Below are 15,337 nucleotides of genomic sequence, written 5' to 3'. Positions count from 1 at the left end.
AGAGCCCTGTGGCACTCCACTAGTCACAAGACATCTTTTAGACTCCACTCCTGAATAAACCACTCTTTGATATCTCTCCTTCAACCACCCTCCTATCCATCTCACCAACTCTATATCTATACCCATCTGCTCCAGTTTACTGATTAGGGTTCCATGTGGTATCCTATCAAAGGCCTTGGCAAGGTCCAGTAGTATCACTGTAAACCCATTACCCCTATCCAGTTCAGCCGTCACTGTGTTATAAAACGTGAGCAAGTTACTGAGGCATGATCTACCCTTCACAAAACCATGTTGTCCCCCATACAGTATCCCATTTTCATCTATCCAATCCTGTATTCTTTTCTTGACTAATTTCTCTAAGACCTTGACAATGATTCCTGATATGTTAATCGGTCGGTAATTTACAACGGCAGTCTTGGAACCACCTTTATGCAGTGGAACTATTTTCCCCTCTTTCCATCCGCTCGGGACTAACCCAGACCCGAGACTCAAATTAAACAAAATGGTCAAGGGTACTGACAATTCTTTAGCTGCTTCTCGTACAACACGAGCTGGTATACCATCCAATCCCACAGATGTATTGACATTGAGGTTATGCAATAGACTACTCACCTCCACTTCATTAACCACAATTCCCATATAATCTACTGGTTTATTCGTTTCTGCAATGTCACCACCTGGATGATATACTCTTGCAAAGTGCTCACTCAGTAACTCAACTATCTCAACTGATTCAGTTACCTCCCTACCATCGGCATTCTTTAAAATCAATCTGCCATGTACATTTTTCCTTTTACTCGCTACATATCTAAAAAACTGTTTAGGATTCTCTTTAGCCTGCATGGCCAATGTTCTTTCGTAATCCTTTTTTGCTTTTCTTACCACGCTCGTCACCCTTCTGGCCTGCACTTTATACCGTTCATGTGCCTGCCGGTCACCCTTCTCCTTAAATTCCCTCCATAGTTGTTTCTTTTTTTGCAGCTCAAGCTTAATGGTGTTATTCATCCATTTAACCCCTACTTGATTTATTATTCGGACTCTAGGTATACAGTCAGCCATTGCTTCATGCAAGCACTTCTTAACTACCTCCCATGCACTATCAACTTCTAGTCCTTGCAGTTGTACATGCCATGGCACTGAACCAATCAAACTCCTAAGCTTGTCATACTTTCCAGCCCAATAATTCCACATGTACCCTGTCTTAATTGAAAATTCTACACCTTTAGCCACCTCCCAAGTTAAGACCCTATGATCACTCTCACCGATTGGTGGCAATGTGGTCATATTTGTTACAGCCAAATCCTCAGATGTAATTACTAGGTCAAGCACTCTCTGACCCCTAGTATTTTCCATTACATGCTGTCGCAGATAGTTATCCCTTAATAACCTTAATATATGTCATCTTTGTTATTGTTCCATACGATGAAGATATCGTCCACATATCTAAACCAAATTTTAGGTTTAGGAAAAATTTGCGATAAGATTTTCTTTTCTAAGTCTTCCATAAAGAGGTCAGCACATGAAGGTGAGAGTGGGCTCCCCATTGCCAAGCCTGTTAATTGTTGATAGATCTTATTTTTCCAAGAAAAGTAGTTGGAGTTTAGGCAGTGAGCAAACAATGAGGTTATATCTTGTGGGAACAAGGTACTTAAGATGTTAATGACCTCTACTACAGGAATGTTTGTAAAGAGAGAGGTGACATCTCTCTCATCTTAATCAAAAAACAAATTGACAGCAGTATAAATCTATCGGTGTACAGAAAACCGACCAATACAGGTCGCAACCTACATTTCAACTGCTCCCACCACATCTCACATAAACTCAGCAATTGTACACATGTTAAAGAAAAGAGCGATTCGCATCACAACGGACAACAAGACCCTTCAAGATGAGTTAAAATTTATTTCCAACAATTTGTACTTGAACGGATATCCAAGAAGACTATTCAATAAAATCCTTTTCTCTGAACCACCACAAAGAGAACAAGAAGATATTCAATATATAAAAACGATTGCAATTCCGTTTGTAAGTGGCATCTCCAACAAGCTTGCCAATCTTCTCAAACAACATAAAATAAGAGTAACGTTCAAACCAATAGAATCTATTAGTAAACTACTAAGATCTCCAAAAGACAACCATCTGTTCTACAAATATGCTGGAGTTTATAATATTCCATGCTCATGTGGCTCTAGTTACATCGGACAGACTTCGAGAAGCCTCGAAATCAGGAAAAAGGAGCACATTGGCTATGTCAAAAACAATAGACAGGACATTCCTGGCCTATCGTCTCATTTCTCTACAATTAACCACGTCATCGAGTGGGACAAAAGCTGTTCCCCTTACATAGAGGAAGATTACCATTCAAGAATTTTCAAAGAGGCAGCCACAGTCGCCCGTTCTACTGTCAACCTTAACAGAAATCAAGGCCTAATACTCCCAGAGATATGGAAAACCCTAATCAGAACCTTAAAAACGGAAGAAATGAACTTTAATACAAACTACAGAAAGTTCCTCAGCAACAGCTAGCTGATCTTGTACACGCGATATGTGTTTCACTCACGTTCGATACTATTTTATTTGTAATTATTCTAGTCAGTTTTTTACAGTTATTCTTGTCAGTTTGCAGTTACGCATAATTGTGAAATTGTTTAAACCTCTATGTAAGCCCTGAAGATGCCAACAGATAAGTGTGGCGAAACTAGTTGGTTCAGTTAATAAAATTGATCAACACTTGATCGGTAAACCAAAAAATATTATTATTTAATAGCACATTTTGTTATAATGGTGTTTGCTACAGTGCAGGTGTGTCTGCTGTAAATGTTTTCATTCTCATAGTTCATATTTAGATTTAAGCTAGTATACTTACACTTAAAAGGTAGCAATTATTAAGCACACACTTATATACACACATTGTTTTTTTTGAATCTTCCACTGTACGTTACATGTTCAACTTACTGTGATTATGTGTTTAAGTTAATGAAAACCCACAGGTTATATATTAGAATCAAAATAATTAATTTTTATATATAGTTTAAAGTCACTAATTTTTATTTTAGATTCTTATAATTCGATATTTATTTCAAATTATTTTGTATATTTATTAATATTTTTAAATATGAAAATCGAAACATTTACATTGTTTAAACAATTCACATTTGAAAATTTTCAAGTTTAAATTGTTCCTAAATGACCATCTTTCTCAAATAATTTTCTAAATTTTCTCAACAATTTCAGATTCGAGTAGGTTATAATAAAGAAACAAGCTGTTTTGAAATAACAGTACAACAGCATTTTAAAAAGACTCAACAAGTATTTATAAATTATGGCAATCATGATAACCAAAAGTTATTGCTTGAATATGGCTTCATTATTCCTAATAATTCTAAAGATATGGTTCTTATTACAACTGGTAAGTTGATTTATGATTATTGTAGAAATTATGAAATCTGAATATTTAATTTCATTGATACATCTTATGTATAACAATATTTACATATAATCTGCAGGTGCACATCTTTATATCATAAGATGCTCCTGCTGCATTGTGCTGATTATGTACCAATACTTATTTGTTTGCATATAATAAATTGAACTTCAAATTCCTTCTCATTTTTTTCATTTGTAAATCCCTAAAAAATTTTGGAAAGCGAGAGAAATGAGCGATTCCTCTTATCTTCTAAGTAGAAGTGGAGCCAGCTGTCTTTACGTATGAAATAAGTAATCCTGGAAGAAGGTGGGGGAACTCACATAGCCAATCTGCATGTTAATACTACTCATGTATTTGAGTGATTATCAATGTCAGTATGTTTTTGCTAAATTTTATCTTAAACAAAAGACAATGATGGTACAACAAGATGAAATAACATGCCAGGTGGAGATGCCACCTAGTTATACAAGGCTCTTGCTGTTTTTGTCAGGAAACATTGAGGTCAGTCACTGGAGCAAACTCCAAATAATCAGTAGAATTCAAGATGGGCACCAAAGAAGTAGATCTGTACCACAATAACAAATCAAACCAACCTATGCAAGTGCTGTATTCTGGCAACAATGAGGATCAGAGACAGAAAATAGTAGATATAGTATTTAACACAACATGAAAACAAGCTTGTTGAATGGAATGCAGTATTAAGCAGCGATGTTATTATTATTATTAACATCTGACCTCCACAGAGTTAGAGACTCATCCACCCATGCCTTATACTGATTAAATGTGTCTACATTTGCAACACACTCAGGTAATGCATTCCACTCACTAACCACTCTCCATGCAAAGAACTTGCTACTCAATCCTCTGCTCACACCCTCCTTATACAGTTTCTAGTGATGGCCACTTGTTCTATCTCCCCTCCCATTCTATAAATAATCTCTTTCACATCAACCTGTTAACAACCCCCTGACTAGTTTATGTCTCGATCATATCCCCCCCCACTCCTCTTCCTATTCACGAAACTTTGCAATTTACATTCTCTCAATCTATCCTCATACTCATATATTCTAAAGACCACTGACCACTTTTGTGAATCTTCTCTGCATTCTTTCTAACATATCCTCATCACCACAAAAACTTGACCAAATCTGTGCACAATAATTCACTTGATGCATGATCAAGGCTCATAATCTCTTTATTTCTGAATGTCAGGATCCTCTGCATCAATGTCATTATCCAATGTGACATCCTCATAATTTGTGCAGTGTGACCCCTGAATTTCAGGTCTGTGTCCTCCACCACCACTCCCAGATCTCTCATCTCATCTACCTCCTTTAAAGTTTCCCCCACCAAGTGTATACTTTGCATCCCATCATAGCTTACCAAATTTCAAAACCCTTACACTTTGCAACATTGAACTGACAGTTCCACTTACTTGCCTATTCACGTAATGTATTCAAGTCCTCATGTAAGGCCATAACATCCGCTTGACTCGGCATTGCTCTCTGTAGTTTTGCATCATCTACGAGCAGCTGCATATCACTAATTAAACCCAACCCAAGGGTGCTTAAGGTTCAAAGCTGCACAACTGAGAGGAGACCTCCACATAGCCTTTAAAGGAATGTGGAGAACCAACTAGGGCTTCTGACCTAATGTCCAATCCTCACCATCTCATGGTGCACCCTGTCAGGTATCTACCTGGATACTGAACGAACGAGGATGGGCTGTCAATTTGGGATTTAGCCAACCAAATTGTATTCTTAATGGTTTAAACCACAATATTAAATGATGGTACAACATGATAGAATTTCATGTCGGCTGGGGCATTGCCCAGTTAAACAAGGAAAACGTTTTCGCCAGGGAACAAGGGCAAACAGCGAAAAGTCAGCTATGGGATCTAAATAGCAGAGTAGGAAATGATTGTCAGACATACAAAAATATTTTGGGAAAATTTGGAGAAAAGAGCAAAGCTAATAATAATGGCAAATACTTGGATTTCTGCTCAGGACATGGACTGGTTATTACTAACATCATGTTCCAACATAAAAATGTGCACAAATTCACATGGAGAGAAGAGGCAAGGAATAAGAAAAGTCTCATTGACTATGTTATTGTTGATAGTGATGTTTTAAAGTGTGTTTTAGGAACAAATCCTAAAACACACCAGAACTCGATATCACCAGAATTGAAGATCAGTACTATCAACATAAGAAGTTTGAATGGCAAAGAAATGGAGCTAGCTGATGAATTAGATAAGTACCAGATAAACATAATAGGGGTGACTGAAACAAAAAAGACCAAAACTGGTGAGCTCTTTCTGAGCAATAAATACAAAATGTTACATTCAGGCAATGACAATCAAGGAAAAGAAGGAGTAGCCATAGTCTTCTTCTTCTCTCTTCCATCATCTATGTGGATGATGATGAGGCCGAATGAACTCTTTCCACTTCTGTCTATTCCCGGGAGAGTCCGAACAATTCTGTCCAGTTTGGTGTCGCTTGTTGTGATTTCTTTTTCAGGTCCTCTTTTATTTTGTCTATCCATCTAATTCTGGGCCGTCCTTTGGATCTTTTACCTTCCATCGTCGTATTCAGGGCGTTAGATGTAGTCTTTCTGTTCCCATTCTGGTCACTTGGCCAAATTATCGCAATCTCTTTCTTGTTTTAGTCCATTCCATAGTATTCAACACTAAATACGAGGCTAATCTTCTTGAATAGCAGGCAATTTCAAGTAGAGTGATGTGGGCAAATATCAGAATGGAGAACTGGACAATGAGACTTATTTGTGCCTATGGTCCCAGAGAAGGTTCTATTAAGGTACAACTGGAGGGATTTTTTTTGAGGCTTTAGAAAAAGCAACTGACACAATGAAAAATGAAAAGTTGTTCCTTGTAGGAGATCTAAATAGCAGAGTAGGAAATGATTGTCAGACATACAAAAATATTTTGGGAAAATTTAGAGAAAAGAGCAAAGCTAATAATAATGGCAAATACTTGTTGGATTTCTGCTCAGGACATGGACTGGTTATTACTAACACCATGTTCCAACATAAAAATGTGCACAAATTCACATGGAGAGAAGAGGCAAGGAATAAGAAAAGTCTCACTGACTATGTTATTGTTGATAGTAATGTTTTCTCTCTGCTTCAGTGTACAGAGGATTTGAAATTGGAAGCGATCACCATTTAGTCTTAAGCAGGATAAAATTTGAATTTCATATTGAAAAGAAGTTGGTTTTAACAAGTAAGTTTTAAAACGAATAAAAGTTAAGCAGCTCTCAGATGTGAACTGTAGGCTAAAATATACGAACATTATTCAAGAAAAAATGAAAGAGTTTGAGAACAGCAATCAAACCTTGGAGATTCAGTGGCAAACTCTGAAGGAAACACTGATTGATTCTGCCAGAGAGGCATGTAGTGAGGTTGTTTGCAAGGATAGAAAAATCAGAACTCCCTGGTGGACACAGGAAATTAAAGAGGCAGTGAAGGAAAAGAAGAAAGCATATCAAATGTTCCTGGCAAATAAGTCAGCTTGTGCTCTTAGAGAACACAGAGAAAAATGTAAGAAAGCTAAACACTGTGTAAAACTAGCTAAACAAAAGTCATGGGAAGACTTTGGTAAGAACATAGAAAATAAATATCAAGAAGGTGGCAAGATATTCTGGAGGTTGTTGAAGAACCTCAGAAATGGAGGAAAGAGTGCTGTAAAAGGAATTAGAGATGATCAAGGTGATATGAAAACTGAAGAAAAAGATATCTTTGAAGTATGGAGTAATTACTTCGAAAAATTTCTAAATGAAACTAGCAGTGATGAGAACACAGTGATAAAAAACACTGACCAGGCATGCAATCAGGAATACATATCCATGCTTGAAGGGGAAAAGGCCATCAAAAGTCTGAAATGTGGAAAGGCGGCCTGGAGTAAATGATATTAGACCAGAAATGCTCAAGCATGGAGGTATAAAAGTTTTACAGTGGCTACAATGCATAGTTCAGAGGGCTTGGACAGAAGGACGAATTCCAGATGATTGGAGTAGAGTTCTCATAGCACCGATATATAAAAAGGAAAATAAAACTGAATGTGAGAATTACAGAGGTATTTCCCTACTGAGTGTTCCTGGCAAGATCTATGCAAGTATACTTGAGAAACGGTTGAGAAGGATTGTGGAAGAGAAGCTTGGTGAGGAACAAGCTGGATTCAGGCCAAATAGAGGCTGTCAGGATCAGATATTCACTTTACGATAAATAGTTGAAAAGCCATGGGAATATAACAAAGATATGTATTTAAGTTTTGTCGATCTGGAAAAAGCATATGAGAAGGTGCCAAGAGAGAAGCTATTCAATACGCTACAGTTGCATGGTGTAAGTGGATTATTATATCAAGCAATACTTAGTCTTTATTTGAGTTGTAAGTCAGCAGTTAGAATTGAAGGAAGTACAGGGAGATGGTTTAATGTTAAATGTGGTGTCAGACAAGGATGTACATTATCACCTCTGTTATTCATTATCTAAATGGATTACATTATGAAGGAAATGGTATTAAACCTAATATCAAAATTGGAGATGTTCATGTCCTTGCTTTATGCAGATGATGTTATACTTCTAAATAAATCTGCTACAAGTCTGCAAGATTCTCTGACTAAATTGAATAACTGTTGTGATAGATATGGTATGAAGGTAATAACAAGACAAAGATAATGAAAATAGGCAGAAGCTCAGAAAATATCAGCTGCATTGCGAATGGAGAACCTATAGAACAAGTAAAACATTTCAGCTACTTAGGCACGATTTTTAGTGAAGATGGTAAATTAAATATGGAAACAGACAACAGAACTAACAAAGCTGGTATGGTAGGAAGTCAACTGAATAAATTTATATGGAAGAAGAGAGAAACTAGTCAAAACACTAAATTAGCTGTATACAAGACAGTGTTCAAATCAATTTTAACTTTTGTATCTGAGAGCTGGCTCAGAAGTAAAACACTTGACCAAAAACTAGAGATCACAGATATGAGAGTCCTGAGAAAGATTATAGGCGTGAACAGATGGCATCAATGGCAATATCATGTTAAAAACGAAGATATTAGGAAAGAACTTGACATTGTGAGCATCCAGGAATGCATTAGCAGAGCTAATCTCAGGTGGTGTGGTCATTTAAACAGAATGGGCGAGGAAAGATTAGCCAAACAAGTGTTCTCTGCCAGGTTGGCAGGAAAAAGACCCAGAGGAAGACCAAGATATAGGTGGATTGATATGGTAAAAAGTGGCTTAGAAGATAGATATATAAATATAAGATCTGACAATGTTATAGCTTTGACAGGAAACAGATTGATTTGCAGAAAATTGTAGGTAGGAAGTTAATAATGATGTAAATTTTTCATGTAGTACTATCATATCCTGTACACCCCCTTGAGGGTAAATGTCAAGAATTTGATGATGACGATGAACACATCCCAATATCATTAACATACAAAATGAACAACAATGGTCCCAAAACTGATCCCTGCAATACACTACTATGATATTCTTTTTCAGGATACTGCATCCCCATATACAATTTTCTGATACCTATCTGACAGCCAGTCACTGATCCAATTCAGAAATCTGTTATCCAGTCCCATCTGTTTCAATTTATTTATCAGTTTGTTGTGTGGCAGTCTATCAAATGCTTTTTTCCAAGTACACCACTGTATATGCATCTCCCTTGTCCAAGGTATTTGTCACCTTATTATAGTACATATGTAAGTTAGTGAAACATGATCTCCCTTTAACAAGCCCATGCTGATAACCACAGAGATAAACACTACCTTTATGCAGTGGAACAATTTTACCCTCCTTCCACTCCCTTGGATCCTATGCTGTTGCAAGGCTCTTATTAAACAGGCATGACAATGTTACTGCCAGTTCCTTGGAACATTCCCTTAAGATGCATGGTGATATATTATCAAATCCTATCGCCTTAATGACATCAAGTTTATTTCCTCAAATACCTCATACTCACAATTGTCATCCTCTCCTATGTCCTCTATACTTAAGTTCCTCATGATTCTAACCTGATCAGGATGAAACACCTTATAAATTGATCACTGAATACCCCAACAATGTCTTCTGCAGCAGTTACCATTCTACCACTCATCCATTAACATTCTTCCTTCTACTTGCAAAATATCTAAAAAACTCTCTAGGGTTTTTCTTCACTTGATTTGAAAATTTCTGCTCATACTGCACTTTTATTTTCTTTACTAACTGAGTCATTCTCCTGGCTTGTTCTTTATACTCTTCATGTAACTGATTATTACCATTATTCATCTTGTACTTCTTCCAAAGTACCTTCTTTTTCCAGATTTCATGCTTAAGCTCCACATTCATCCATTTTACCCCTACCTCATTCAGCCTTTTGGCCTTCGAAATACATTCACACATTGATGCTGTTATGTATTTCTTTGTCAGTTCCCATGCAGCATTTATTTCCTTACCACTCAACTCCTTGTTCCATGCTACAGCTCCAAGCCATCTCCAAAGCTTGTCATAATCACCAGTTTTATAATTCCACATATATCCTTTCTTCACAAAAGTCTGCATATGGCTAGCCAAAATCCAGGTGATCACTTCATGAAGGTGATTACATCCTCTGATGAACTGATCAGATCTATTTGTACTATGAAATTTGTACCATTGGTACGCAAATTCCATTTTTACAGGCTGGATTCCAAAAGTTCTTCTGTTTCACAGATTCAGATCATGTACTAGAACGTTAAACCCACTCTACTCAATTAGGCATGATTCTATACAATTTAATATGTTCACAGATGTTTCACACAGTGTTCACCTTTTCCTTCATTATCAGGGACTCTGCTCTATGTGATGTGGTTGATGGAAGAGGAGTAGAAAGAATTTTGTCCATGCTGCACTGGCTTCATTGCAAGAATTAATATATATATATATATATATACTCTATTATATTTTGTGGAAAGCTTTTTTTTCTTGGTTAAGTAGCCTAGTCATGAAGATACTTCACATGCAAATGCTCTTTGCTTACAATTAGGTAAAGGATTAAATAAGAACATAATTTTTTTATCAAATATAATTTATTTTAGTTTTTCTGAATGGATGAATGAAAAGATTTCATTACCTCATACCTGCCAAGGTAATGAAATCTTTTCATTCATCCATTCCATCAGGTTTATGTGGGATATCATATTCAAGTGTGTTCCAAATTTGAATGATCTCCTGAATGACAACTACAATATAAAAATGTGCTTATTTACCATTCTTTGTTATAGACTGACAATGTGATTTTGCTGGAAACTGCTAAATTTCCACTAACAAAAATCTACCTGCCAAATTCAGTTGCAATCCTTTCACTCAAAAATTTTCATAGAAAAGCATATGTAATCTGGAACATGCTACCCTACATAGTCTGTAACTAATGCCTACATGTACATGCTTCTTATATCATGCTATGTTCCCCATCTACTCTTTTGTGCAGCCAATATTCCATCCATTCTACTATCATTTAGTAAGCAATGACACAATGAAAATACTACTTTCATCGATATCAAGCAGGTGATGACTACTATCAATGAATACAACTGACTCACTATAGCAAACTTATAAAACTCATAAAGGACTGCAAGAACAGTTTGTTATATGCATAGTTCGCTATAGTGAATTATCGACAGGTCTTTGGTTAGGATTTTTCATCAGTTAGTTAATTGGTTATAGTGAATGAGTTTGTTATAGCAGTATTTGCTATATGAGAGTCACCTGTAGTAATACTTATTCTATACAGAATAAAAGGATTACTAGTCCTTTTCATGCATTAAGATTAATTCTTTTAAAAACTATAATTTTACTAAAATAAGCCAAAGGTGCTGTAAGTACTGATGTTATAATTTTACTATTACATAGTCAATAAAGAAACTATTTCAATATTTTAAGGTGCTGAAAAATACAAACCAACAGTTTTTTCTCCTTTTTTCTTACTAACGTTGCCACTTTTCTGAACTTTTTTGGGTGATTTTTCAGTGTCACCTAAAGATGAGGAACCTGACTAAAAGAATTTTAAAATACCATTATTATTTAGCAACATAGACCCATTTATCTTCCAATTTCATTATTATAACTGAACATTATTCAAAAATCCTTATCTTTAGTAATTCACTACAAAGAAATATTAACAATATTTCTTCAATAATAAATTGGTAAAACATAATTTTCCAGGCATGTGCAAATCAGACCAGACATTTTCCAGACATGTTCTATGTGAAATATCTTTATAGAATAAAATTTCTGCGACATAAAGAAAATAAATAATGATCTAAATAACTTAAGGAATCCACAACATATCCTGAAATATAAATTACAATAAACTTTAATATATACTTCCTATATTTTGGCAACGTCACATTGCCATCTTCATGGGAACATAAGATTAAGACACGTATTAATTTAAGGTATTAGATTAAGGTAGGTTTCGGTTCACTGAAAGAATTATATTTTATAGTTAGCCTATTTCTATTTTATTTTGTAGTTAACTTATTTCTATTTTATTTTGTAACTAGCCTATAAACAAAGCGTTTTAAGTTTACGTTTTCTTTCTTAATCATTATAATTTCTGCATAGTCATATGATATTATAAAAACTTATAAAAATTATTATCAACATTATATGATACAAATTTATAAATACGTGCTTTATATATTATAAACTTAAAGTTTTCATTTGACTTCTGTGTGAAATTCTTTCATGCATGCGTTCCAAGTCTCTCGACTGAGTAATACAAGTTCTAAACATATTTAAAACCACTTTAACAGAAAATATAATTTGCAGCATTAAATATGGAATTTATCTGAGTAAATAATGAAAACATTTTTATAGTTGCAATAAATTCAGTAAATTTTGTTAAATAATGCAAATAGTAACAACTTACGATGACATTGCAACAAAACCTACTAAATAGCTGCTATTTAGTAGCGTGATAGAGAGTAAAACGTAACAAGGTTGCTAAGAACGTACCGGTAATAAATCTGGCAACCCTGCTGAAAGAAGTAGTGGTAGTTTTGCATGGTTTGCCACTTAAGTAATTTGAGTTGCTGGTGTATAATTCATTTCCAGTAATTGTTAGTTTTTATTAATTATTACTGCTTAATTACCACTGTATATAATTGTGCTCTTTTTTAATTTGTGAATCCTTTTACAATGGCAGCTAACACTAATAAAAAACTAAAATTATCACAGAGAGGAAGTGGAAGAAATTTCCAAGATACCTGGACTGAACAATATGGTGTTATTGATAGAGGCGATAAAGTTCTCTGTAAATTGTGTGGTGAGCTATCTGTGAGTAGAACTTGGAATGTGGCTCCTAGAAAAAACTTTTGAAGAATGCAAAGAATACATATTGCAACATCTAAATCTGGCAGAATCACAATCAGGGACTTTAATTAAATTTGTTTCAGGACCTTCAAATTTAGTAGCCGCAAGTTACTGTATTTCACATACTATTGTTGAACACGGGAAACCACTTAGTGATGATGATTATATTAAAGCTTTCATAAAGTAAGCACCGTTTTTATTTGAGGACTTTCATAATAAGGAAGCTGTTGTAAAGTGCATGAAAGAGTTACCATTAAGTAGGAATACTATTAAAGACAGAGTTATATCAATGAATGCCAGTATAGAAAATCAAATACAACAAGACTCGAACTCATGCCATTGTTTTTCCATTTGTCTCAACAAAACTACAGATATTATGTCATCAGCTTGATTGGCTATTATTACAAGGTATGTTCATGGTGATTCTATGCACGAGGAACTGATAAAGTTAGAAAATTTATCTCAAAACACGACAGGTAAAGACATATGCGACTGTGGAGTTAAAGTGTTCCGTGAGAAACAGATTTATCGAAAATATTTTCGATTACAACTGATGGTGCGCCTAATATGTTTGGCCGTAATGTCAGTTTTATCAAACAATTTACAGAATATGTTGGTCATCCCCTGGTTTGTTTCCATTGTATTATACATCAGGAGACACTGTGTGCGAAATCAGGCTTAAAGGATTTGGATAATGTGATGAGAATTGTGACAAAGGTAACTAATTTTATTGCTGCCAGGGCTTTAAACAAACGAGAATTTAATTCACTTTTAAGCGAAGTTGAATCAGTGTACAATGGTCTATTAATGTACAATAATATTTGATGGTTGAGTTGTGGCCAAGTACTTGAACGGTTTGTTGAATGTTTATATGAAATTAAATTATATTTAAATATGAAGGGCATGGAGCATGAATTTTCTCAGTTGAACGATTCTGCTTGTGTTTTTCACAGATTTTCCATTGCACCTGAATGAACTTAATATACAACTGCAAGGTTTCAGAAATGTCGATGTTATGTTTGGCACGATCAAGAGCTTTGAGAATAAACTCAAAATACTTCATATGATTTAGAAAGTAACAATTTTAAGTATTTCCCAAGAGTGAAAATTTTTTTTAACAAAAACAGCTCCAAAAATCGTGAACAACATATCAATCAATCTATCAAAGTTCTAAAGTCAGTAACTGAGCAGTTTTCTTCTAAATTTGAGCAATTTCGAATGTTGGAACAAACAATCCAATTCTTAGATGGCTTTGAGTGGTTGGATTTAAAAGATCTAGAAATGCAACTAGCCGACTTCCCGTGTAATCCTATCTGAAAAAGAAAATTTATCGCTCTTAGAAATGAATTAGAAGAACTTGAGCGGGAACGTCTGCATGATACCGCATGAAAAATTCAGACCGTGAAATTCTAAGCGTGTGGAATAGCCTTCCAGAAAACTTTCATGCTCTTAAAATCTTTGCTAAAGCTCTTCAAACAATTTTCTCTTCTACATACCCTTGTGAAACTCTATTTTCTGCCTTAAATAACATCAAATCGAAAGGGAGAAATAGATTGAGCAATGATTTGAGCTCTGCCTGTGTAGCATTAAAATGTACATACTATAGCACTTCTATAAAGCAACTTTCTACCAGTACTCAGCAACAGAAAAGTCATTAAATGTAATGTATAATAAATTTAGTTTAATCCTTTATCCAAGCGTGAGTAAACAAAGTTTGCACCTGAAAGTATCTTCAGGACTGGGGTAAGGTAGTACAACACCAGGGCACTCCTTGCAAAGGTGGAGCATCAGGGAAAATTAATATGAGTGCACATCGAGTGATTATTATGGGAGACTTCTAACTATGGAGATAGAGACTAGAAGGAAGAAAGATTACACACTAGAAAGGAAATAGAATTTATACACCTACTGAGAGATTGAGGCAACATGTGATGGAGGGGACTTGGGATGCAAGAGTATTGGACCTGATCATAAGATCAGAAGAGCTATCCATAACCGAGGTGGCTACATTGACGTAAGTGACCAAGCAGTCTGGACTTGGGAGATGGCAAAACATGAGAAATATTCTATCAAGAAGGGATATATGTAGAACCACACTGCTGTCCAAAAGCTAAGGATGAACTATATTTTTACCTGTATATGAAAAAATTTTCATGACTACAGTCAAATGTGGACATAAATTTATTGCCAGCATATTAATAAATTATACTACACAAAAAATGTGTTATAAATTTTGTACAAATTAAACAACAATATGTTTTTGGCAAAGTTACAAATTTCCTAAGGATATAGTTAAGGAATTAATGTACAGTGCTTACAGAAAACTGTGGAAAGATATTTCGGCATGAAATATGTCCACTCCAAACTGTGAAGCAGTTCCCACAACATCGTACCATACTTAGCACCAAGAGATTCGGGAGTCCTTTGAGGCAAACTAGCCCATTCCTCCTCCAGAAGGGGGGAATTAGAAGCAGTAATGCATCTCCTTATTGCATCCCAAACATGTTCTATGGGGTTGAGATCTGAGGAGCGTGCTGGC

At 35.3% G+C, this 15,337-nt stretch overlaps 1 protein-coding gene across 1 annotated transcript in view; it reads right to left on the bottom strand.

Annotated features, from left to right (window-relative positions):
* The window catches only part of LOC150096257 (beta-taxilin-like), a 138,997-nt gene that overhangs the window by 82,545 nt on the left and 41,115 nt on the right, over nucleotides 1-15,337 (bottom strand). The window contains exon 3 of the mRNA XM_090408837.1: nucleotides 11,383-11,476. Within this exon, the coding sequence (XP_090264963.1) occupies nucleotides 11,383-11,476 (94 nt within the window). The remainder of the gene's footprint in view (nucleotides 1-11,382; nucleotides 11,477-15,337) is intronic.

This window comes from Typopeltis vanoorti, chromosome 19 (assembly GCF_054136105.1).
Source record: "Typopeltis vanoorti isolate ZY-2024b chromosome 19, IOZ_Tvanoo_1.0, whole genome shotgun sequence".
NCBI lineage: Eukaryota > Metazoa > Arthropoda > Arachnida > Uropygi > Thelyphonidae > Typopeltis > Typopeltis vanoorti.
Note: the sequence above shows the minus strand (reverse complement) of the source record. Positions and strands in the feature narration are given on the sequence as shown.